The sequence below is a fragment of the Anomaloglossus baeobatrachus genome (assembly GCF_048569485.1).
Source record: "Anomaloglossus baeobatrachus isolate aAnoBae1 chromosome 5 unlocalized genomic scaffold, aAnoBae1.hap1 SUPER_5_unloc_19, whole genome shotgun sequence".
Classification (NCBI taxonomy): Eukaryota; Metazoa; Chordata; class Amphibia; order Anura; family Aromobatidae; genus Anomaloglossus; species Anomaloglossus baeobatrachus.
This window is the reverse complement of record NW_027441794.1, coordinates 520,364-546,993: the sequence shown is the minus strand read 5'-3', so window position 1 is coordinate 546,993 and position 26,630 is coordinate 520,364. Positions and strand designations below refer to the sequence as shown.

The 26,630-nt window shown below is 43.3% G+C and overlaps 1 protein-coding gene and 1 long non-coding RNA gene across 2 annotated transcripts in view; both read left to right on the top strand.

Moving 5' to 3' along the window:
* LOC142258946 (uncharacterized) overlaps positions 1-26,630 on the top strand; it is a 450,433-nt gene that overhangs the window by 14,289 nt on the left and 409,514 nt on the right. The window lies entirely within an intron of this gene.
* On the top strand, positions 1,382-24,746 carry LOC142258938 (uncharacterized). Its single transcript, XM_075331491.1, has 5 exons — positions 1,382-1,928; positions 2,015-2,335; positions 9,350-9,447; positions 9,645-9,735; positions 22,536-24,746. Exons 1-5 carry the CDS (start codon positions 1,382-1,384, stop codon positions 23,870-23,872), a joined length of 2,394 nt encoding a protein of 797 aa, XP_075187606.1. The 3' UTR covers positions 23,873-24,746.

The following is a 26,630-nucleotide window of genomic DNA, read 5'->3' as shown; positions in this document are numbered from 1 at the left end:
TGCGCATGCGCCGCCAGCATTCAAGAAGGAGGCGGCGTGATCGCGGGACGGATCACCAGACAGGTAACGTATGACCGGGGGCTGGGGGGGGGGGACGTGTCACATGCGGCAGAAAGAGCAGAATGAATGCGGCCGCGCGCCGCCATCTTCCACGCTCCGGAGGGGGGAGGGGGGTGTCTCTGGAGACCCGGAGGGGGCTCCGGGGGACCAGAGGGCTCCGGTGGACCGGAGGAGGGGTCAGAGGGAGGACATTTCCCTCCGATCTGAAATGTTTGATCATTTCAGATCGGAGGGAAATGAATGCAGAGCCGGCGCCGGCGACAGTTTTCTGTGCGCTTCGGCGTCATTTTGAGTGCTCCGGAGGGGGGGTAGGGGTGGGGGGGACTCTCCGGTACCGGGGGCTTTGGGGGCACTAGGGGTTTAGATTTCTTTCTCATCTGACATGTTTGATCATGTCAGATGAAAAAGAAATCAGTTTTACCAGCCATTTCTTTTTTTTCATGTGTTCGTCGGTATACAGTGTATACCGCCGATCACATGATCGGGGTCCAAAAAAAACACCCCGATTCATAATCTGGGGGGTCTCAGCTACCCCCGGTAGCTGAAACCCCCGAGATTTTCGGTCGCTGGGGGGCGCTACAGGGTTTTTTCGGGCCGCCGCTTTAAAGCGGCGGAACAGAATAAGTACCCTGTTTTGCCGCCGCTTTAAGTCGTACTGCCGTCGTTATGAGGTTAAGCCTCGTGGCACCATATTCTTTTCCACATATTTCTTCAGAGTGGCTGAGTCCCACCATGTTCTGAGTCTCTGCGAAAAAAAATTTTCTAAGTCCCAAAAAGTGTATGTTTATTTAGCATGAGAGGAGGAAGCATAGTCTTGTTGTATCTCGGTGTTGTCAAGGAAAATGGAATCCAATCTCTTTTGTCTATCTTCATTCTCAAAGGATAAAAAATCCATGGTAAGGTAGATAAAAAGGTGATGGGTAAATGGCTTTTTTTCATGCTTACCCGTGTTATTAGCTCATTTCCCCTCATTTACCTAAAGAACTTCTTTGGATATAAAGTTTTTCTTGATATACATTCTCCAACGAAATATATGAATATTATTAATTTTTTCTATATGTATTGACAAGAAACCTTTTTCATACATTTACCCATCACCTTTTTATCTACCTTACCATGGATTTTTTATCCTTTGAGAATGAAGATAGACAAAAGAGATTGGATTCCATTTTCCTTGACAACACCGAGATACAACAAGACTATGCTTCCTCCTCTCATGCTAATAAACATACACTTTTTGGGACTTTTAAAAAAAAATTTTTCGCAGAGACTCAGAACATGGTGGGACTCAGCCACTCTGAAGAAATATGTGGAAAAGAATATGGTGCCACGAGGCTTAAGGATCAGGAAAACTCCCACTTTTATTTTCAATGAGGATTTTCATACTGAATGGAATCGAATTCTTACAACCTGCTCGATTGAACTTATGAACCTCATTATTAGAGAAGAGGAAAAGAAAATTAAAACCCTCGATGTTCAGATCAAGGAAATACAATCCTACCTCAATGACAACTATGATGCAACTGATTTTCAGAAACTTAATGAGAAATTTTTGACCAACATCAAAAAGATTGAAGACAACATCACGCAATATAAACAGCGGAAATACAAACGAGACACTCATGATTATAAAACCAATCAAATTTATACCTGGCACACTACCAGGAAATCCATCTTGAAAAATCCCAATGACATGTCCTTAAAGGATAAATCAGTTGTTTTTTCATCCACTGATCTTGATACAACAGGAGGCAGTTCCAGCTCCATTGACTCCAATAGGCACTACGGAGATACCATCGAATCTACTAGGAAGTCAAAAAACGTCCCTGGCACAGGGGAGGGAGAAAGCATAATAAATATAGGAAAAAGTCTTCCCCGACGCTCCAAGAGGAGACAACATTACAGATACTGAAAGATGATTCTGAAAAAGGATTTTCTGTCATTAATTTATCAGCTTGTACTCTTGATCACAACCAATGCAAGGTTTTACAGAAAGGCCTCAGTTTTGCTCCTGCACATAGAGCTGACTTATTTCAGACCATCAGAGATATCAACAAATTCATTCGCAATCTTACCATCAAAAAACATTTCATCCTTTCTGAAAAAGAGGAAGATACCCAAATAATTACATCTGACATTCCTATCCCTCTATACATGAATTTGAAAGAACAGATTTCTACAAGAACTTTGATTGATTTGGATGAGTCTCATAATACCACACTAGATCCTCATCCGTTCAAAATATCTAATAAGGACTTCTACCCCATTTCATCACGTGTGCCTGCTATGGATATATATCAGGACACTATGGAAATTGAAATTAAGAAAGCCCTTTTGTCTGAGTCCTCTCTCAAGCCATGATGTTTTCATGGAACCGATGATGTTTTTCTTGGATTTTTAATCATTGAATAAAGTTTCTACACTTTTATATATTTTTCGTTGGATTTATATTTTTTCTATCCTGGAATTGGTGCTGAGATCTGAAATTATATCTGGTCTATTTGACAGGACCAGATCTAGCAAATTATCTCCCCTCGTCGGTTCATCTACCATCTGAGAGAGATAATTGTCTTGAATTGTAGATAAGAAATTACAGCTTTTAGCACAACCAGAAGATTCTATGTCCCACCGAATGTCTGGATAGTTGAAATCCCCCATAATAAGAACCCGATTATTATTATTATTATTTGTTGCTTTTTCAATTTGTTGCAGGATTTTACCCACTACCTGTTCAGGTATGTTAGGAGGCTTATAGCAAACTGCAATTAGCAGCTTTCCGTTATTCCCCTCCCCATGTACATTTTCCCATACTGACTCTGCATTGTTGCAGCTCCCCCCAATGTCATCATTGAGCACAGGTCTTAGGTTGGATTTTATAAATATACCCCTCCACCTTTTTTGTCTTTCCTATCTTTCCTGAATGTAGTATAACCCTCTACGTTTGTCCCCCAGTCATGACTCTCATTCGTTTTCCGTAATGCCCACCACATCATAATCCATGATTAACATAAGAGTTTCCAATTCATTTTCTTTGCAAGACTATTTGCATTTGCCAGTAGATATTTAATACTATTAACACATTCCTTACTCCTTGCCTCCCTACTTTCCTTGCATGTCCCAGCCCCTCCAAATCTTCATTGACACCTACTGTCTCACTGTCTCTATTTGCTCTATCTATCCCTATTCTGTCTCTTCCTAGAAGCTGTGAATCCCAAGCACTCTAATTATCAGTTCCTTAGATAACTGTATGCTTGTACTCACACTTCAAAGCATCAACAGATAGTTTTAAACTTCGCCAGAAATGATGACTTGTAGAAAGACCAGGAGAAACGCTGTAGTTTTCCTCTAGAATCTTGTATTAAGTACAAAGTAAAGGCAGGTGAAAAGGAATAATCTGTACAAGGTGTACACATGTGTCTTCAGCAATGGTTCCTCTAGACTAAACTGAGGAAGAAGGGAGGAGCATTCTGTACAGAAGGCAACTAAGGGAGGAACATAGGGACAAACTTCATACAGTCTAAATCTACCTAGTAACAATAAAGGAATTTCCTGATAGGAGGAAAAATATGCAATGCAAGAAATACTGTATATACAACAGGTTGTTCCCATTCATGGGACACAACAATCCCCTTATTTGCTCCACTACCCTCCCTCCCCCAGATACTAGTTTAAAAGCTCCTGCATCCGTCTGACCATTTTCTCCCCCAGCACAGCTGCACCCTCCCCATTGAGGTGCAGCCCGTCCCTACCGTAGAGCCTGTAGCCAACTGAGAAGTTGGCCCAGTTCTCCAGGAACCCAAACCCTTCCTTCCTGCACCAATTTATAAGCCACGTATTTCTCTCTCTAAGCTCCCGCTGTCTTTCTAGTGATGCTCGTGGCACCGGTAGTATTTCTGAAAACACCACCTTGGAGGTCCTGGACTTCAGCTTCTCTCCTAGTTCCCTCTAATCATTTTTAAGGACCTTCCATCTGCCTCTTTGTCCTTAGTACCAATGTGTACCATGACCGCTGGGTTTTCCCCAGCCCCACCCAGCAATCTGTCTATCCGATCCACAAAATACTGAAACAGAGCACCCGGCAGACAACACACTGCTCGGCATTCACAGTCTCGGCGGCAGATGACCTTGTCTATCCACCTAATTATAGAGTGCCCTACCACCAACATCTGTCTGGCCTTTGCTGCACTCCTATTTCCCTCCTTCCTACAGCAGCTATTTTCCTGGTTGCTAGTAGCAATGTCCTGCTGTAGTGATCCTAGTCCTGGCCCTTCATTCCTAATATCAGCCACACAGGCATATTTACTAGGTTGTGCCAGATCAGGACTGCGCTACCTGACACTTTTCCCTCTACCTCTTCTTCTGATACCCAGCTACCTACCTCTGGGTCCTGACCTTCCCCTCCTCCACCCTCCTCCATAGCACTGGCCCCAGCCAGAGCCGCTCAAAGAGCTCTAAACTCCTCTCCAGGTTTGCAATGCTCCTGAGTGTTGTGAGCTGTATATTTAGATCAGTTACCTGGGCTTCCAAATATGTAACACGCTGACATCGAGTGCAGACATATTCACCCTCCAACGGCTGCTCAAGGCAGGCATACATCTGACAAGACACACACCTGGTAGCATTGTCCATGGAGCCGCTATTAATGGGGATGAACAGTGCAGATAAAAGCAAAAAACAATGGAAAACTTGTAAGGAAAACTCCAAACTATGATATTGTGTGTAAACTATGGACTTTCCTCCCCCTCACAAGCTCAGTGACCCTCGCTTACTGTGGCCGGGGTAAATAGTTCTCCTCGTACACACACGGCTCTGCTCCGTACACCTCGTACACACACGGCTCCGCTCCGTACACCTCGTACACACACGGCTCCGCTCCGTACACCTCGTACACACACGGCTCCGCTCCGTACACCTCGTACACACACGGCTCCGCTCCGTACACCTCGTACACACACGGCTCCGCTCCGTACACCTCGTACACACACGGCTCCGCTCCGTACACCTCGTACACACACGACTCCGCTCCGTACACCTCGTACACACACGGCTCTGCTCCGTACACCTCGTACACACGCGGCTCCGCTCCGTACACCTCCTACACACACAGCTCTGCTACATCCACACTGTAAACCCCTCCTGACCCCACACATAAACTTCTCCTCATCCAGCACCATGACAACCAGCACAGCAGAGTCCTGCATACACTGAGGAGCTGACCATGTGACCCCTGACTCCTCCCCTCCATGTGACATCATCACAGGTCCTGTAAGCACAGAGCAGCCATATATCTAGTGTGCGGCTCTGCAGGTGGAGGTAGGTGCAGGGTATTATATATCTAGTGTGCGGCTCTGCAGGTGGAGGTAGGTGCAGGGTATTATATATCTAGTGTGCGGCTCTGCAGGTGGAGGTAGGTGCAGGGTATTATATATCTAGTGTGCGGCTCTGCAGGAGGAGGTAGGTGCAGGGTATTATATATCTAGTGTGCGGCTCTGCAGGTGGAGGTAGGTGCAGGGTATTATATATCTAGTGTGCGGCTCTGCAGGAGGAGGTAGGTGCAGGGTATTATATATCTAGTGTGCGGCTCTGCAGGTGGAGGTAGGTGCAGGGTATTATATATCTAGTGTGCGGCTCTGCAGGTGGAGGTAGGTGCAGGGTATTATATATCTAGTGTGCGGCTCTGCAGGTGGAGGTAGGTGCAGGGTATTATATATCTAGTGTGCGGCTCTGCAGGTGGAGGTAGGTGCAGGGTATTATATATCTAGTGTGCGGCTCTGCAGGTGGAGGTAGGTGCAGGGTATTATATATCTAGTGTGCGGCTCTGCAGGTGGAGGTAGGTGCAGGGTATTATATATCTAGTGTGCGGCTCTGCAGGTGGAGGTAGGTGCAGGGTATTATATATCTAGTGTGCGGCTCTGCAGGTGGAGGTAGGTGCAGGGTATTATATATCTAGTGTGCGGCTCTGCAGGTGGAGGTAGGTGCAGGGTATTATATATCTAGTGTGCGGCTCTGCAGGTGGAGGTAGGTGCAGGGTATTATATATCTAGTGTGCGGCTCTGCAGGTGGAGGTAGGTGCAGGGTATTATATATCTAGTGTGCGGCTCTGCAGGTGGAGGTAGGTGCAGGGTATTATATATCTAGTGTGCGGCTCTGCAGGTGGAGGTAGGTGCAGGGTATTGTATATCTAGTGTGCGGCTCTGCAGGTGGAGGTAGGTGCAGGGTATTATATATCTAGTGTGCGGCTCTGCAGGTGGAGGTAGGTGCAGGGTATTATATATCTAGTGTGCGGCTCTGCAGGTGGAGGTAGGTGCAGGGTATTATATATCTAGTGTGCGGCTCTGCAGGTGGAGGTAGGTGCAGGGTATTATATATCTAGTGTGCGGCTCTGCAGGTGGAGGTAGGTGCAGGGTATTATATATCTAGTGTGCGGCTCTGCAGGAGGAGGTAGGTGCAGGGTATTATATATCTAGTGTGCGGCTCTGCAGGTGGAGGTAGGTGCAGGGTATTATATATCTAGTGTGCGGCTCTGCAGGAGGAGATAGGTGCAGGGTATTATATATCTAGTGTGCGGCTCTGCAGGTGGAGGTAGGTGCAGGGTATTATATATCTAGTGTGCGGCTCTGCAGGAGGAGGTAGGTGCAGGGTATTATATATCTAGTGTGCGGCTCTGCAGGTGGAGGTAGGTGCAGGGTATTATATATCTAGTGTGCGGCTCTGCAGGTGGAGGTAGGTGCAGGGTATTATATATCTAGTGTGCGGCTCTGCAGGTGGAGGTAGGTGCAGGTTATTATATATCTAGTGTGCGGCTCTGCAGGTGGAGGTAGGTGCAGGGTATTATATATCTAGTGTGCGGCTCTGCAGGTGGAGGTAGGTGCAGGGTATTATATATCTAGTGTGCGGCTCTGCAGGTGGAGGTGTGTGCAGGGTATTATATATCTAGTGTGCGGCTCTGCAGGTGGAGGTAGGTGCAGGGTATTATATATCTAGTGTGCGGCTCTGCAGGTGGAGGTGTGTGCAGGGTATTATATATCTAGTGTGCGGCTCTGCAGGTGGAGGTAGGTGCAGGGTATTATATATCTAGTGTGCGGCTCTGCAGGAGGAGGTAGGTGCAGGGTATTATATATCTAGTGTGCGGCTCTGCAGGTGGAGGTAGGTGCAGGGTATTATATATCTAGTGTGCGGCTCTGCAGGTGGAGGTAGGTGCAGGGTATTGTATATCTAGTGTGCGGCTCTGCAGGTGGAGGTAGGTGCAGGGTATTGTATATCTAGTGTGCGGCTCTGCAGGTGGAGGTAGGTGCAGGTTATTATATATCTAGTGTGCGGCTCTGCAGGTGGAGGTAGGTGCAGGGTATTATATATCTAGTGTGCGGCTCTGCAGGTGGAGGTAGGTGCAGGGTATTATATATCTAGTGTGCGGCTCTGCAGGTGGAGGTAGGTGCAGGGTATTATATATCTAGTGTGCGGCTCTGCAGGTGGAGGTAGGTGCAGGGTATTGTATATCTAGTGTGCGGCTCTGCAGGTGGAGGTAGGTGCAGGTTATTATATATCTAGTGTGCGGCTCTGCAGGTGGAGGTAGGTGCAGGGTATTATATATCTAGTGTGCGGCTCTGCAGGAGGAGGTAGGTGCAGGGTATTATATATCTAGTGTGCGGCTCTGCAGGTGGAGGTAGGTGCAGGGTATTATATATCTAGTGTGCGGCTCTGCAGGTGGAGGTAGGTGCAGGGTATTATATATCTAGTGTGCGGCTCTGCAGGTGGAGGTAGGTGCAGGGTATTATATATCTAGTGTGCGGCTCTGCAGGTGGAGGTAGGTGCAGGGTATTGTATATCTAGTGTGCGGCTCTGCAGGTGGAGGTAGGTGCAGGTTATTATATATCTAGTGTGCGGCTCTGCAGGTGGAGGTAGGTGCAGGGTATTATATATCTAGTGTGCGGCTCTGCAGGTGGAGGTAGGTGCAGGGTATTATATATCTAGTGTGCGGCTCTGCAGGTGGAGGTAGGTGCAGGTTATTATATATCTAGTGTGCGGCTCTGCAGGTGGAGGTAGGTGCAGGTTATTATATATCTAGTGTGCGGCTCTGCAGGTGGAGGTAGGTGCAGGTTATTATATATCTAGTGTGCGGCTCTGCAGGAGGAGGTGTGTGGAGATTCCCCATTACTGGGGCAGGCGGCATTAACCCCTTCAGCTGTGAGACTTTCTTGGTGTTTTTCTCTCGCTGATTTCTATGAATTGTGAGGTTTTTGTTCCTTTTCTTCTGATAGATACAAACGCCCCAACTATGAGAGGCCGGAAGTGAGGAAACCCGTCTGCCCTCAGTCTTCGGCTCCTTTCTGCCCTCAGTCCCTTTCTGCCCTCAGTCCTCGGCCCCTTTCTGCCCTCGGTCCTCGGCCCCTTTCTGCCCTCGGTCCTCGGCCCCTTTCTTCCCCACACAGTACAATGTTCCCCCAGAATGTTCTCATTATATGTTTCCCCTTATTATCTCCAGTAATTGTATTATTACAGCGGATTCTTTATGATGTTACATCGTCATCTTCTCCCCATTCAGGTCCCTACAATATCGGATCCTCTCAGTGGAGATCTTCTATAGAAGAAAATTCTCCTGATTGCCCCGTGAAGGATGGATATGGACAGGGACAAGATGGCGGAGAGGATATTACACCTCACCCTAGAGATCCTCTTCCGGCTTACTGGAGAGGTGAGAGATTCTGATGACGTCACATTACATCATTCTTATCTATGGGAATAACAGATGGACAGAACTGGAGAGGTGAGGACTCTGAAAATGTCTGGAGTGAGATTTATTACTGTGTCTCTCCATAACCAGGATTACACAGTAGTGAAGAAGACCTCTAGTGAGCGCTGTCAGGCCCCTGTGTCTGAGGGATGGGGAAGACCCCTGAGCCCAATCACGAGGCCTCCACCTCACCCCCCGATACATGAGGACATCAATGACCAGAAGATCCTAGAACTCATCTACAAGATGATTGAGCTGCTGACTGGAGAGGTGACACTGCTGGGAATGCTGGGACATTATACAGTAACGCTATGAAGGGATCGGGGGTGACGGTATCATTGTATGTGTCAGGTTCCTATAAGGTGTCAGGACGTCGCTGTCTATTTCTCCATGGAGGAGTGGGAGTATTTAGAAGGACACAAAGATCTGTACAAGGACGTCATGATGGAGGTTCCCCAGCCCCCCACATCACCAGGTAATAGACAGGACTAAATACACACGTCCTATAATTATCTGTATGTAAGGAATGAATTCAGTCCCTGTATGTGTCTCCCCCAGGTCTATCCAGTAAGAGGACAACACCAGAGAGATGTCCCCGTCCTCTTCTCCCACAGGACTGTAAACAAGAAGACCCCGATGTTCCTCAGGATCATCAGGTAGATGGAGAGAAGGAGCCATGAAATCTCCCTATGATGTGTAGACGGCTGTGAAGGTCTTGTGCTCAGTCTTGTTTTATCCTCCAGTATTATATGTGTTATACTTGTGTAATGAGAGCGGTGGAGATGGCAGGATTAGAGCTGATCATAGATGGGACTTCTCCATCTGTCTGTGACTTTTACAATATTTGTTTCAGGGGGAAGATCTGCCCCATATTAATACTACAGAGACATATGTGAGGGGTGATGTGCGGAGTAAAGAGGAGATTCCTACAGATAACCGCCCAGGTGAGTAGTGACCACTAAATGCATATAATACGCTAATTAATTTTAATACTGCTAAGGGCAGAGGAAAGTACTGTGGTGCGTGGGGAAAGTGCCGATTGCCCACGTATGGACACTAAAATACTTTGATCTGCCCTCAGCAGGACAGAGAGAAATATGTGTGTGCAATGGAGGCCTCTGTGTGGATGAAGAAGGACGCATTGTCCACACGGAGCTGGGAAGGAAGAGAGACAATTTTTCTATATTTTTGCTGAAAGACTTATGTGGGGCTTGTTTTTGTGGGATTGACATTTTTATTGGTACCATTTTTGGGCACATAATATTTATCGCTTTCCATTCCAATTTTTTGGCTGCAGCATGAACAAAAGCCAACAATTCAGGAATGTGTGGTTTTTATGGCAATCACCGTGTGGTACAAGTGATAAGAGCTTTATTCTTCAGCTCAGGACGGTTCCAGTGATACCACATTTATAGAAATTTTTTTTCTATGTCACTTTTACACAATAATGTCAATTTTATAGAAAAGTATTGTTTTTACATCGCTATATTCTGAGAGCTTTTTATTTTTCCACTGATTGAGCGGTGTCGCAGCTTGGTTTTTGCGGAACATGGTGATGTTTTCAGTGACATCATATTTATCTAAGATACATCTTTTTGATCATGGGTTGTTTTTTTTTTTTTTTAAACATCTTTTTTTATTCAAATTTTTAAACATAACAAAAAAATTAAACAGTCAATTCCATGGTCAAATAGTAAACATCAGCATACACGAGATTGATTTGTTCGTCAATGCAACTGTAAACCTTGCAAAGGAAGAAAAAATAAAAGGTAGTATCACAAACAAAGAATAAGAATGAGTGTGAACCCTTCCACAATTCTGTTCTTGCTATGGTGTCGACTACCATTTCCATATGGTACATGCTAAGTGTCTAATGATGGTCCCAAAACCCCCAACGTCCCTCTCAGGTCTTTGATGACGTTTTATTGCACTTTACTTTGGAGCTATGATGAAAAAAATATAAATTCTTGCCATGTGGTTTTTTTTTTTTTTTTTCATTTTTATACAGTATGTTCTTTTAGGGGTTAAGTAGGGCTGTCAGCTGAGCTGCGCTCCGGCAGTGATCGTGCAGGGAAGTGCTGATGCCTGACTGACCGATTACAGCAGTCAGAGTGTGGGACCTGCTGGAATATGGGTTCCCGCATCTCTGGCCATGCCATTAGCTGTCAGTGACCGCTGTCAGCACTGAGTTGTCATTGTGTGTTTTCACGCAGTGACGAGTTTAAGCCATGACTGACATAGCACGTAATAATGCGGGTAGTGTCATCTGCTCATGATGTGTTAGGTTGGTCGTTATGAGACTAAAGTTACCATTAACAAAGTGGAATGAATCCCAAAAGTAGCATCTCAGAATTACTGGGATATATAGAAGCATTCCAGAGTTACAGTTGTGTTCAAAATAACAGCTGTGTTCATAAAACATATGTGAAGCCTAGCATCTTTCTAATAGCTTTTATTTCCTTCCATTGGGGGCATTGCACACTGTTTTCTAAACCAAAAGAAGCAGAGAAATGTATGGAATGTTTTACTACTTTACAGAAAATATCAAGAAATGAACATTGGGCTCTTCCAAAAATAGCAACGTCTGCATTTGTATTTACATACTCACAATCTGTCCTTTTTATTTAGGATTTAGCATTCCTATAAATCACTAACCTTATACAGTACAGACCAAAAGTTTGGACACACCTCATTCAAAGAGTTTTCTTTATTTTCATGACTCTGAAAATTGTAGATTCACATTGAAGGCATCAAAACTATGAATTAACACATTTGGAATGAAATACTTAACAAAGAAGTGTGAAACAACTGAAAATATGTCTTATATTCTAGGTTTTTCAATGTAGCCACCTTTTGCTTTGATTACTGCTTTGCACGCTCTTGGCATTTACTTGATAAGCTTCAAGATGTAGTCACCGGAAATGGTCTTTCAACAGTCTTGAAGGAGTTCCCAGAGATGCTTAGCTCTTGTTGGCCCTTTTGCCTTCACTCTGCTGTCCAGCTCACCCCAAACCATCTCGATTGGGTTCAGGTCTAGTGGCTGTGGAGGCCAGATCATCTGGCGTAGCACCCCATCACTCTCTTTCTTCATCAAATAGCCCTTACACAGCTTGGAGGTGTGTTTGGGGTCATTGTCCTGTTGAAAAATAAATGATGGTCCAACTAAACGCAAACCGGATGGAATAGCATGCCGCTGCAAGATGCTGTGGTAGCCATGCTGGTTCAGTATGCCTCCAATTTTGAATAAATACCCAACAGTGTCACCAGCAAAGCACCCCCACACCATCACACCTCCTCCTCCATGCTTCACGGTGGGAACCAGGTATGTAGAGTCCATCCGTTCACCTTTTCTGCGTCGCACAAAGACACGGTGGTTGGATCCAAAGATCTCAAATTTGGACTCATCAGACCAAAGCACAGATTTCCACTGGTCTAATGTACATTCCTTGTGTTCTTTAGCCCAAACAAGTCTCTTCTGCTTGTTGCCTGTCCTTAGCAATGGTTTCTGTTATGATCCGGAACCATGGAAGACCACCATAAATCATTGGTAAAAGATGACCAGAGCATTGGCAACTAATCTGGCCGCCATCCCCTTACTAACCATCAACACTAGAAGTATCCAAGGGGTGAACTAACATCCTGTGCACCGCGAACCCAGCCGGAGAACTAGCTATCCTAAAGGAAGGAAAGATGAATAACTCTCTGCCTCAGAAAATAGATTGCCAAAGAATACCAAGCCCCCCACATTCAAAGACTGTGGTGCTATAGGAAAACACAGTACACAGATGATAGGATTAGCAAAAGGTGAGGCCCTACTGACTAAATAGGACAGGATAGGAAATGGACTGATGGTGGCCAGAGAAAAACCCTACAAAAATCCAAAAACCTGATAGTACAATAAGCCCTCAGATCGCTAGATCTGAACTCCGTCCTATACCAGGCGCTCTTGTCATACCAATGAACAGAAAGCAGGAACCATTACAAATTCAAGAAACAACAAACACATGGACTTATAGGAGCAATACTCCAAACATAGCTGCAGGGAGCTTACCAGCTAAGCAACTGAGATGGAAGATTCCTGCATGCAAATAAACTGACAATAACCACAGCAAATGACAAACTCAGATAAGAGCAAAAAGAACCAAACAACAAATAAAGAGCCAAGCACTTACCTGGGGTAGATGTGGTCTCGAGCAGGATGAAGTAGGCTGGTGAGCAAAGAACAACTGACATCCGGCAAAGCCTGCCAGCAGACCAGGGTTTAAATAGGCAGAGAGTTAGCAATGGAAACGCACATTGCTCAACACACCTGGTCTCTGTCCAAACCATTCCTGGCCACAAGAGGGAGCCCCACAGCAGCAAAAGCATAACTGACATTCACAACAGTACCCCCCCCCCCTTGAGGAGGGGTCACCGAACCCTCACCAACGCCACTGGGTCACTCAGGATGAGCATGATGGAAGGCGCGAACCAACCTCTCTGCATGAATGTCAGAAGCCACAACCCAAGAGTTATCCTCCTGCCCATAAGCCTTCCATTTCACAAGGTACTGAAGCTTTTGCCTACTGCGACGGGAATCCAGAATTTTTTCAACCTCATACTCCAGATCCCCTTGTACCAAAACAGGGTCAGGAGGCACTGCTGCAGGAACTGTAGGCTACACTTGTCTCTTCAACAAGGACTTATGGAAGACATTGTGAATCTTAAATGACACAGAGTCAAACGGAAAGATACATGGTTGAGAATCTCCGAAATCTTATAAGGTCCAATAAATCTGGGCTTAAATTTAGGAGATGGAACTCTCATAGTAATATTTTTAGAGGACAACCACACCATGTCCCCCACTTTAAACCGGGGACCAACAGTCTGACGCCGGTTGGCAATTTTCTGGGCAGATTCTTGGGATTGAAACAATTCATCCACTACCTGCCCCCAAATCTGCTGCATTCTGTTTACTACCGAATCCACCCCCGGACAGTCAGACGCCTCAAGCTGCCCCGAGAGGAACCTGGGGTGATACCCAAAATTGCAGAATTAGGGGACACCAATGTGGTAGAGCTAGCTCTCTATAGTTAAGGGCAAATTCATCCAAAGGCAAAAACGAAACCCAGTCATGCTGATCCGCTGAAACAAAACACCGTAAATAGGTATCCAGGGTTTGGTTAGCCCTTTCAGTCTGACCGTTGGTCTGAGAATGAAACGCCGAGGAGAAAGACAGCTGAACACCCAATTTGGAACACAAAATCCTCCCAAAATCTGGATACAAACTGCACCCGTCTGTCAGAAACAATGTTTTCGGAAATACCATGCAAACGAACAACATGTTGGAAAAACAAAGGCACCAACTCGGATGAAGACGGCAACTTAGATAGGGGAACCAAGTGGACCATCTTGGAAAATCATTCACAGATCACCCAAATCACAGTCATTTTCTGAGAGACTGGAAGCTCTGATATAAAATCCATAGAGATGTGCGTCCAAGGTCTCTTAGGTACCGGCAAAGGCAATAATAGCCCACTAGAATGTGAACAACAGGGCTTGGACCTAAAACAAACCCCACACGACTGCACAAAACTACGGACATCCCGGGACAGGGAAGGCCACCAAAAAGAGTGTCTCACAAGATCCCGAGTACCAAGAATGCCAGGATTACCCGCCAAAACGGAGCAATGAACCTCAGAGACAACTAGGTCTCTCCATTGGTCCGGGACAAACAGTTTCCCCGTAGGACATCTCTCAGGTTTATCCCCCTGAAATTCTACCAGTGCCAACCGCAGATAAGGCGAAATGGCCGAGAGAACTACAGCATCATTCAGGATAGTAGACAGCTCAACAACCTCCAAAGAGTCAGCACAGAAACTCCTGGAAAGGGCATCTGCCTTAACATTCTTAGTGCCTGGCAAAAAAGAGACCACAAAATTAAACCGGGTAAAAAACAAAGCCCACCTGGCCTGCCGAGGATTCAACCTCTTGGCAGATTCCAGATAGGTAAGATTCTTGTGGTCCGTAAGTACCACAACTTGATGTCTAGCCCCCTCCAACCAATGTCTCCACTCTTCAAATGCCCACTTCATAGCCAATAATTCCCAGTTCCCCACATCATAATTCTGTTCAGAAGCAGCAAACTTCAGAGAGAAAAAGGCACAGGGCTTAAGTTTACCCGAAGTAGTAGTTGAGACAGAACAGCTCCTGCTCCGATTTCTGAGGCATCGATCTCAACCTGAAATGGGCGAGACACATCAGGTTGCTGCAGGACTGGGGCAGAAGTGAATCGCCTTTTAAGCTTCTGGAAGGCCACAATCGCCTCTGGGGTCCAATGCTCAGCATCAGCTCCCTTCTTGGTCAAATCTGTCAGAGGTTTGACAATGGCAGAAAAATTGGCTATAAATTTACGGTAAAAATTAGCAAACCCCAAAAACTGTTGCAGGGATCTGAGAGAAGTCGTTTGCACCCAGTCGTAAATAGCTTGAACCTTAACCGGGTCCATTTCGATAGCAGAGGGAGACAAGATGAAGCCCAAAAAGGAAATCCTGTGCACCCCAAAGAGGCACTTTGACCCCTTAACGTACAGTGCATTATCCTTAAGTATCTGAAAAACAGCCCAAACTTGCCCAACATGATAGTCCCAATCATCAGAAAAAATCAAGATGTCATCCAAATACACAATCAAAAATGTACCAATAAGGTCCTGAAAAATATCATTCATGAAGGCCTGGAAGACGGAGGGGGCATTAGTGAGCCCAATTGGCATCACTAGGTACTCAAAATGCCCCTCAGGAGTATTAAAAGCCGTCTTCCATTCATCACCCTCCTTAATACAGATGAGATTATACGCACCCTTAAGATCCAGTTTCGTAAACCATTTGGCACTCTTCACTCTAGAGAAAAGATCAGACATCAGAGGCATAGGGTACTGATATTTGATCGTAATTTTATTAAGAAGACGGTAATCAATACAAGTTCTCAACGACCCATCTTTCTTAGGAACAAAAAAAAAGCCAGCACCCAAAGGAGAAGAAGAGGGCCGAATGTGCCCCTTCTCCAATGATTCCCTGATGTATGACCGCATGGCATCATGTTCGGGCACAGACAAGTTGAAAATCCGCCCCTGGGGAAATTTACAACCGGGCACCAGCTCAATGGCACAGTCATAGTCCCGGTATGGGAGCAGAGAATCAGATCCCTGGTCATTAAATACATCACGGAAATCAGACAAGAAGGCCGGAACATCAACTGCCTGAGCAGACGTGGACGACACGGAAAGGTCCTGATGCACACCTTGACAACCCCAACTAGCTACCGACAAGGATCTCCAGTCAAGAACTGGATTATGGGTCTGCAACCACGGAAATCCTAGTACCAAGGTATCCTGTAGATTATGCAATACTAAAAATTTACAAGTTTCCTGATGCGCTGGTGCAACTCTCATAGGCATCTGAGTCCAAAATTGGGGTTTATTTTCTGCCAAAGGGGTAGCATCAATGCCCTTCAAGGAATAGGAGTTTGCAAAGGAACCATCGGGAAACCACAATCCCTAGCAAACCCAAAATCCATCAAATAGAGCGCTGCCCCTGAGTCCACAAAGGCCAATGCGGAAAAGGAAGACAATGAGCAAATCAATGTGACAGACAAAAGAAACTTTGGTTGCAAAGAACCCACAGTAACAGAACTAGCCAATCTCCTTTCACGTTTAGGGCAGACAGAGATATGAGAAGCGTCTCCACAATAGAAGCAGTCTATTCTTTTGTCTGAACCCCTGCCGACTAGCATTAGAAAGGACCCTATCACACTCCATAGTGTCAGTGTTCCAGGATTTCCAGTTTGCTTCTGAAGGATCTTGCCCTTTGTTAACATGTAGTTTTCTGTTCTGTTGCCCTATTTCCTGTTCATCTGTTTAAAAGCCCGCCCCTAAGCTTAGTCTAGTTGCTTGAGTATACTGCTTCCTGTCTACTCCTGCCCTGCTGCTCTCATTTCCTCGTTGCTATTTTGGATCTCGGTGAATCACCTGACACCGGCCCTGGACTCCATCTGGTCTCATCGAGCTGTGCCCTCGCTGGTCTCGGACTCTGTCTGCCGTCTCTGGTTGGCGTTTGTGCCCGGTCCCTTCCGGTATATATCCACCCTAGGACCCGTGTTCTACATCCAGTACGGACATTTTTAGATTATAACCTGTTGCCCTTCCGTGTCCCGGATGCTGCGCATTTAGGCCTTCTGGTGTGATCGCCAGACAGCCCCTTTATAAGGGTTCACTCCTGGTGGCCTCCCTGGGGGAGTCCGGTGCGCGGTCCCGGGATTTCCCCTTTGCTCCAAACCTGGCAGGTATTTACTGTGTTTATGTTCTTTCCTGTGTACATATTGTTGGTTGCATATCATAAAACTTCTTTGCACCAAGAACCCAACCCGTCTCTGGTTGTCATTGCCCTATCGCAATCGAAATCCTCAGTTCATACAATAGTATTACACATAGGCTCCAAAGGCTGTTCCACAGGCACAAAACCAGGAGGTATCTTCCTGCGCTCACGTAACTGCCTATCAATCTGAATGGCTAAGGTCATAGAGACATCAAGACCAGAAGGGACGGGGAATCCCACCATTACATCCTTCACAGTATCAGCAATACCCTTCCGAAAAAGAGCCGCAAGCGCGTCATCATTCCATTTAGTAAGGACTGCCCACTTTCGAAATTTCTGACAAAAAGTTTCTGCAGAATCCAGACCCTGAGTTAAGGACAACAAGGCCTTTTCTGCTTGGTCCACAATATTGGGTTCATCATATAATAATCCCAAGGCCTGAAAAAAGGAATCCACATCACTGAGAAGCGGATCATCAGACGCCAAAAAGAAGGCCCAGTCCTGAGGGTCACCACGCAGTAGGGAGATGACAATCTTGACCTGCTGTATGGGATTGCCTGAGGACTTAGGGCACAGGCCAAAAAATAATTTACAATTATTTTTGAAGCTCAAAAATCTCGACCTATCTCCCGAAAAAAATTCAGGAACGGGAATCTTAGGCTCTGCAAGGGGAGTATGTGCAAGAAAAGACTCTATATGACGAACCTTGGCATCAAGATGAGCAACACGCTCACGCAATTCATCCATGCTAGGAAAAAGAAATCTTCCACGGAACCCAAAGAAAGAGGAAAAACACCAAAAAAAAATCTTTCTGCAGACCTTTCTCCTTTTTTTTTTTTTTTTTTTTTTTTCTTTTTCTTTTTAAGAGTACCCTTTAAATTTGCTGGCCGGATGTACTGTTATGATCCGGAATCATGGAAGACCACCATAAATCATTGATAAAAGGTGACCAGAGCATTGGCAACTAATCTGGCCGCCATCCCCTTACTAACCATCAACACTAGAAGTACCCAAGGGGTGAACTAACATCCTGTGCATCGCGAACCCAGCCGGAGAACTAGCTACCCTAAAGGAAGAAAAGATGAATAACTCTCTGCCTCAGAAAATAGATTGCCAAAGAATACCAAGCCCCCCCCCCCACATTCAAAGACTGAGGTGATATAGGAAAATGCAATACACAGATGATTGGATTAGCAAAAGGTGAGGCCCTACTGACTAAATAGGACAGGATAGGAAAGGGACTGATGGTGGCCAGAGAAAAACCTTACAAAAATCCAAAAACCTGATAGTACAAAAAGCCCTCAGATCGCTAGATCTGAGCTCCGTCCTATACCAGGCGCTCTTGTCATACCAATGAACAGAAAGCAGGAACCATTACAAATTCAAGAAACAACAAACACATGGACTTATAGGAGCAATACTACAAACATAGCTGCACGGAGCTTCCCAGCTAAGCAACTGAGATGGAAGATTCCGGCATGCAAATAAACTGACAATAACCACAGCAAATGACAGACTCAGATAAGAGCAAAAAGAACCAAACAACAAATAAAGAGCCAAGTACTTATCTGGGGTAGATGTGGTCTGGAGCCGGATGAAGCAGGCTGGTGAACAAAGAACAAATGACATCCGGCATAGCCTGCCAGCAGACCAGGGTTTAAATAGGCAGAGAGTTAGCAATGGAAATGCCCATTGCTCAACACACCTGGTCTCTGTCCAATCCATTCCTGGCCACAAGAGGGAGCCCCACAGCAGCAAAAGCATAACTGACATTCACAACAGGTTTCCTAGCAGCTATTTTACCATGAAGTCCTGCTGTACAAAGTCTCCTTTTAACAGTTGTTCTAGAGATGTGTATGCTGCTAGAACTCTGTGTGGCATTGATCTGATCTCTAATCTGAGCTGCTGTTAACCTGCGATTTCTGAGGCTGGTGACTCGGATAAACTTATCCTCCGCAGCAGAGGTGACTCTTGGTCTTCCTTTCTTGGGACGGTCCTCATGTGAGCCAGTTTCTTTAAAGTGTTTGATGGTTTTTGCCACTGCACTTGGGGACACTTTCAAAGTTTTCCAAATTTTTTGGACTGACTGACCTTCATTTCTTAAAGTAATGATGGCCACTCGTTTTTCTTTACTTAGCTGCTTTTTTCTTGCCATAATACAAATTCTAACAGTCTATTCAGTAGGACTATCAGCTGTGTATCCACCAGACTTCTGCACAACACAACTGATGGTCCCAACCCAATTTATAAGGCAAGAAATCCCACTTATTAAGCCTGACAGGGTACACCTGTGAAGTGAAAACCATTTCCGGTGACTACCTCTTGAAGCTCATTAAGAGAATGCCAAGAGTGTGCAAAGCAGTAATGAAAGCAAAAGGTGGCTACTTTGAAGAACCTAGAATATAAGACATATTTTCAGTTGTTTCACACTTCTTTGTAAGTATTTCATTCCAAATGTGTTAATTCATAGTTTTGATGCCTTCAATGTGAATCTACAATTTTCAAAGTCATGAAAATAAAGAAAACTCTCTGACTGAGAATGTGTGTCCAAACTTTTGGTCTGTACTGTAATGCTGTGTCTGAAAACGCTGTGTCTGAATGTCCTATCTTGAAACCCATTGCCTTTGCTGGGATGCCAGAGTCACTGCATTTCACTGAATTATTTTGCCATCAATGTTCGATATGTTTGTGACAAGAAAGAAATTGTTAGCAAGACACTGGCAATAAAAGATACTAAAGCTCATTACAACAGCCAGTTTCTCCAGGCCTTAATGGAAAAAGTTCTGTAAGATTAGGAACGCAAAAAATAACAGGTTTTTGTTATTGAAGCGGACAATGCTTCAAACATAAGTACAATTAAACTGATGAATGAGAGTAATGAACAGGATCTAGAAGAAAATTTAGGATTCAGTATGTTTGAGATGGAGCCACAGCGCTGCTCATGTAACTGAGGAACAAACAGATATTACAACAGAATAACAGCAAAATGATACTTTAGAATTAGATGATCTTGTTGAAGCTGCTTCAGAACACTTTCATATTCTTCACATGCGCTGTGTTGTGCACACGCTGCAGCTGGCAATAAGAGATAATCTGCAAGAGGGACCCCGATTTCACACATCCGGTTTTTCGCCGGTTTGACGGATGCGGCGCACTCCAGTACAGTGTATACAGTACAGTGGCAGCGCGATAAACGCCGGTTACATGCTGTCATGTGACCCGGAAGTTGCGGCGCTGCCACTGTACTGTATCGTACTGTACTGGCGTGCGCCACATCCGCCAAACTGGCAATAAGCCGGAGGTGTGTGAAACTGGGCGGACATGCTGGAAATCTGATTGGAAAAGTGAGGAAATTGGTTATTGCCGCCAGAACCCCTAAAATTGATTCCATCTTGAAGAGACGTGCTGGGAAAGGGGCAATTGTTGATCAAGCCACTCGGTGAGGCATCACTTATTTAATGACTGAGCGATTGCTTGAACTAAAATAATTTCTTATAGATATGGGGAACCCTCAAGTAACCTTAAATGAAGGTCAATGGACACAGGTGGCTGAATTGAAGGAATTGCTTAATCATCCATTTACCGTGACTAAAAAAATTACAAGCTGAGGATTTAACTCCTGGCATTTTCATAAGGGAGTGGAATAACTTGCTATTTTGCCTATCCCAAAGAGGAGGTTTAATCCCAGATGGCATTTCTGCTTCAATGAAACGGAGAGAGACACAGCTATTGGAAAATAAAATTCTTCTGGCAGCTGTTTATGTGGACCCAAGTCATCGTACACTGCTTGATGATCAACAGCTTACTAAAGGAAAAGAAGCTTTGAATGAGGTAGCAGTTAGGATGAGCGGCTACAGGACTGCCAGGCGGAAGATGACTTGGGTCCTGACAGTGCTACTGCTGCCATATCTTCATTCCTATCAGATGAGGAGTTTAACTTTGACAAGTATTTGGATGACATGGAGCAGGCAAAGCGTTGCCGCAAGGAAAAAGATTTCACTCCGTCTCCTATAGCAAGCAGATTGACCAGATTTCAGTAAAATTTTTCACTTGTTCTCAAAGAAATAGAAAAATTGAACCATTCATCAAAACTGACTGTGCATGAGGCAATTCCTTTATACCCGGAAATTGTTAGAGATGTTGCCCATGTGGTTACGGCTTTGCATCCAACCCAAGTTAGTGTAGAGAGGTTGTTCTCTAGCCTTAAAATTATTAGGTCAGATTTGAGGTCATCTGCGAAGGAGGATCTGATGGAAGCAATTCTATTTCTTAGAACAAATTGATAGACTGCACAAATGTTATTTAGTATGTTTTTGTTGAAAATTGTTTTTTGCCACTTACAGTTTTCAACAAAAACATACTAAATAATAAAATAACATTTAGTATATTGCTTATATTAAGTGAAAAATTTATCGTAGTGCAATGTGAACATCAGACATTTAATCATTTTTATGATACAATAATCAAGATATTTAGATAGAACATAAAAAATATATTTATTGGAATGCAACTTTAGAATACAAAAAACTGTAAAAATTGTAAATATGTAATACAATAAATATTTCACTTAACTATAAGCAATATATGTGGGAGTCGTGGAGTCGGAGTCGGTGCAAGGGAAATTTTGGAGTCGGAGTCGAAGGTTTGGCTTACTGACTCCACAGCCCTGCCCATTTCAATTAATTATTCAAATACAGACTCAGAAACCTGCAGATCATGAATCTAAGAATCTACTGCACCAACTAGGAAATTGTTTGACATGTGGTAATATGATTTATACCAAAAACAGTGAATAATCTGGTTAGTCATATTGGACTGCTATTAGTTTGAACACTGCTGAAAGTCTTAATTTTTTCCAAAGTCCCAATAGCTTTATAAGTGCAAATTTTATCTATTTGAATATTCGAGTACCACGAATATACAATAAACTGAGTTGCAAACAAACTGTCTCCGACTCATTGGGATATGTAGAAACATTCAAAAGTTATTACCACATTAAGTCAAATTTCTAAAATTTGTTCTGGTCAGAAAGGTGAACACTTGCTTCTGTGGGGAGGTGTTAAGGAAATATTGTTAACCCAGTCTTACATTTTCTCAAAATTTCTGGCTTCTTTGGGCATGCTCCTCTCTTCAGAAATAGATTTGTAACTGTCATTGATTGTGTGAGATGCCACATAATTGCACTAATCGGTCCCTTTATGATTTTCTAAACTGCTAGTGACCTAACGTCAGGATTTAGTGGTCCTTGATCTGAGGTCTATTGTCAGATTGAAAAATTGACATTTTGGAAATCGCTTCTAGTATCTATGAATATGTTATATAGAAATGTTGTAAAATTATGTATTTTAAGGTTATTTTATTTGAAAATAATCCATTGGTTTTATTCTTGGCAGATGATGGTGACAGGAGATCACAGGGACATCTGATATCTTCAATTTTTAAATCAAATGACCTTGATATCACGCAAGATACAATAGAAGTGTATTCCATTATTCCAGATATACCATCATCTCTTCACAGCAGAGATCTATCATCTGATCCTGTTAAACAGGTCCAATCTTCTAATTCATCACAGACTAGTAAGAAAATGAAGCATCACAAATGGAGTGTTCAAAGCCAAAATGATCTAGCAGAAAATAAGCCACTTTCATGTTCAGAATATGGGAACAGCTTTTCTTCAAATTATGAAAGAATTGACACAAAGGATACAAAATATTTATGTTCAAAGTGTGGGAAAAAGTTTACTCGGAAATCGAAGCTTGTACAACATGAGAGAATGCATGCAGGGGAAAAACCATATTCATGTCTAGAATGCGGGAAATGTTTTACACGCAGATCAGCCTGTATGAGCCATAAGAGAATTCACACAGGGGAGAAGCCCTATTCATGTTCTGAATGTGGAAAATGTTATAGAATGAAACAACATCTTGATGCACATCACAGAAGTCACACAGGGGAGAAGCCGTATTTTTGTTCAGAATGTGGGAAATGTTTTGCCTTAAAAGAATTGCTTGTGAAACATCATAGAACACACACAGGGGAAAAGCCATATTCATGTTCTGAATGTGGAAAATGTTATAGCATGAAACAACATCTTGATGCACATCACAGGAGTCACACAGGGGAGAAGCCGTATTTATGTTCAGAATGTGGAAAATGTTTTGCCTTAAAAGAATTGCTTGTGAAACATCATAGAACACACACAGGGGAGAAGCCATATTTATGTTCAGAGTGTGGGAAATGTTTTACACATAGATCAACTCTTAGTATTCATAAGGTAATTCACACAAGGGAGAAGCCACATGCATGTTCAGAATGTGAGATATGTTTTGCAAAGAAATCAGATCTTGTTACACATCAACTAACTCATATAGGAGTGAAATTATATTCATGCTTAGAATGTGGTAAATGTTTTAAAAACAAATCACATCTTGTTGAACATAAAATAATTCACACAGGGGAGAAGCCACATGCATGTTCAGAATGTGGGAAATGTTTTGCAAAGAAATCAAATCTTGTTGCACATAAAATAATTCACACAGGGGTGAAGCCACATGCATGTTCAGAATGTGAGAAATGTTTTGCAAAGAAATCAATCCTTGTTAGACATCAATTATCTCATACAGGGGTGAAATCATATTCATGTTTAGAATGTGGGAAATGTTTTACAAATATATCAGATCTTATTACACATAATAGAACTCACACAGGGAACGAGCCTTTATCATAATAGAAGGTCAGAAATGTTGCTAAAAAAACTCCCACATGGTTAAGTGCAAATTGTACAAGAAGACATGTAACCGGGATTGTCAACCTATAGTCAAATAAGCAAAAAAAATGAAAAGAAAGGGAAAGCAATTTGGAGCTTAACTGCTTCACCCCTGGCGATTTTCCATTTTTCATTTTATTTTTTTCCTCCCCTTCTTCAAAGAGCAATAACTTTTTTTTTCTTTTTCTGTCAGTATAGCCATAGGAGGCTTGATTTTTGCAGGTTGAGTTGTACTTTTGAACAACACTATTCATTCTGCCCCATATTATACTGAAAACCAGTGAAAAATTCCAAGTGCGATGACATTGCTATAAAAGTGCAATTCTCCCATTATTTATTTATTTTTTTACCATATTCACTATATGGTAAAACAGACTTGCTATTATGATTCCACAGGTCAGTACGAGTTCATAGATACCAAACATGTATAATTTTACTTTTTTCTTAGGGTTGAAAAAAATTCAGAAGTTTGTAAAAAAAAAAATAAAAGATTGCGCTTTTGTCGCCATTTTCCTAGACCCATAGTGTTCTCATTTTTCAGGACCTGGGGCTCAGTGCTGGCTTATTTTGTGAGCTGGCGTTTTTAAGTGAAACCATTTTTTGCTTAGATGTGATATTTTGATTGCCTTTTAGGGCATTTTAATGCAATGTTGCGGTGACCAAAAGAAAGTAATTTTAGCGTTTGGCATTGTTATCTTGCTACGCCATTTACTGATCAGATTAATTTTATATTTTGATAGATCGGGCATTTCTGAGTCCGACAATATCAAATAGGGATATAGGTCGGATTTGTTTGGTTTTTTGTTTGTTTGTTTGTTTTATTCTCAATGAAGCAAAAGGGTTTTTTTTATCTTTCTGTTTTATATATATATATTTTTTTTTTTTTTTTTTTTTAAATTTACTTTACTAGTCCCCTTAGGGGACTTTATGACTCCATTACCCGATTTCTTCTCCTGCTCAGCGATGTTTAATAATCACTCTGATCAGTAGAAATGTTGTGTTCCTGTGAGTGTCGGCGCTCTGCTCTGCTGGCATTCACAGAAAGTGAAGCGTGACAGCAAGAGGGGTTATCATCTGACCTTGCTCTTTCATGGCAAACCATTGGCACCCAGTTATCGCGTCACAGGACATCATTGGTCAGATAAGTTGATCTAACAACTCTGATGAACCTGTTTTAGGGGGAAATACGTCGAGTTAAGTAAATTACTTATGAGTATAATATATGACGGAAGTAGACGTCCTAGAAGCACTAAAAGGGTTTATAATTCAACCACAACTTTTAGCTCTTATTGCTTTGGTACGTTAGATGTCTCTATATATAAATATATCATTAGTTTTAACGATTGTGTCGATTTCTGTTTTTTTCTAGCTTTACTCCAAGGTAGGGATGGTGAGGACCTGCTAGGGCGAGCCATCATGGAGTGAGGGCGCCACATGGGTGTGAATCTCCACATTAGGTAGTGAAAGATTAGGGTGAGTACATCTTTTAACATGGTCACGTACAGTTAGGTCCATATATATTTGGACAGAGACATTTTTCACATTTTGTCAATTTTTAGTCTTTAACAAGTAAAATGCTGTATTGGGTTGAGATCAGGTGACTGACTTGGCCATTCAAGAATATTCCACTACTTTTCTTTAATAAACTCTTTGGTTGATTTGGCTTTATGTTTTGGGTCATTGTTTTTCTTTATTATGAAACACCGACCAATCAGTTTGGCTGGATTTGACCAACCAGTATGCCTCTGAAAACCACCAAATTCATCCAGCTTCTTTTGTCCTGTGTCACATTAAAGGACAGGCCGAGGGCTCTGCCAGGGCTAGGGGCTATAGTAGTCGTGTCCCCGACCGGCTTTCTTCGTGAAACTGGTTGTGTGAGTGTTTTATCTGGTGTGAGGCTTGCTGTCAGAGCTGGTGTTTCTGTTACCTTCGTGGTTGCCTCTCATCCCACCAAATTAGAAATAGACTCCAGGTTTTCATCCATCAGCTGCACTTTAATGACTTTATAAACACCTTCTTTTCCAGAGAAAAGGCACAATTTCTTCATCGGCCAAGACATACACTTCCATACTATTCTCTTTACCCCTGTCAGAGAGTCCCACCGGCTTCCTGGATTCCCAGCCCTTCTCCTGCGGTTTTGGATATTTTGGCCATGTTGATCCCCACGTCCAGGAGCTCCTCAGCAATACTACAGAGTGGCGGTTTCTAGGACTTGGCCTTACGCTTTCTACGTCTGTGTCTTTCCACGCCAGTCCACAAGCCACAGGCGCAGCCTTCTACACATCAGGATTCGATTACTTAAATATATGTAAAAAAACACACACACAGGGACTACCATATTCACAAATCTTTAGATCATTTATTAAATACAAAAAATACATACAAAAAAATTTAAAACGACATCATGGTAATAGAATGTTAATGGGGACTCCTGAAAGGAAAAAAGTAACCATGTGTCTGGTGGCAGCATGTAAAAATGGTTAATTTAAAAGTTGTATATCAAAAATGTATCAAGACGTCTATTATATGTGATTAAATAATACAAAGTGCATCATCCTATGAGGTTATGTCCAGATTAAAGCTGGAAGAGGGAGGCACATAGTGTATTAAAGAAAATCATTAAGTATATAGATTAGAAAATATAAGGTTAAATATCCTATACATATTGCTTACCCATAAGGATAGACTGCCTAGTTTGCTGCCACTGGACACTTTGGAA

Coding starts and splice junctions, on each gene's coding strand:
- LOC142258938 (XM_075331491.1), top strand. CDS start 1,382: ATGGTGCCACGAGGCTTAAGGATCAGGAAAACTCCCACTTTTATTTTC. Junction 1,929..2,014: donor CATAATAAATATAGGAAAAA/GTCTTCCCCGAC, acceptor TTAATTTATCAG/CTTGTACTCTTGATCACAAC. Junction 9,736..22,535: donor TCCTACAGATAACCGCCCAG/GTGAGTAGTGAC, acceptor TATTCTTGGCAG/ATGATGGTGACAGGAGATCA.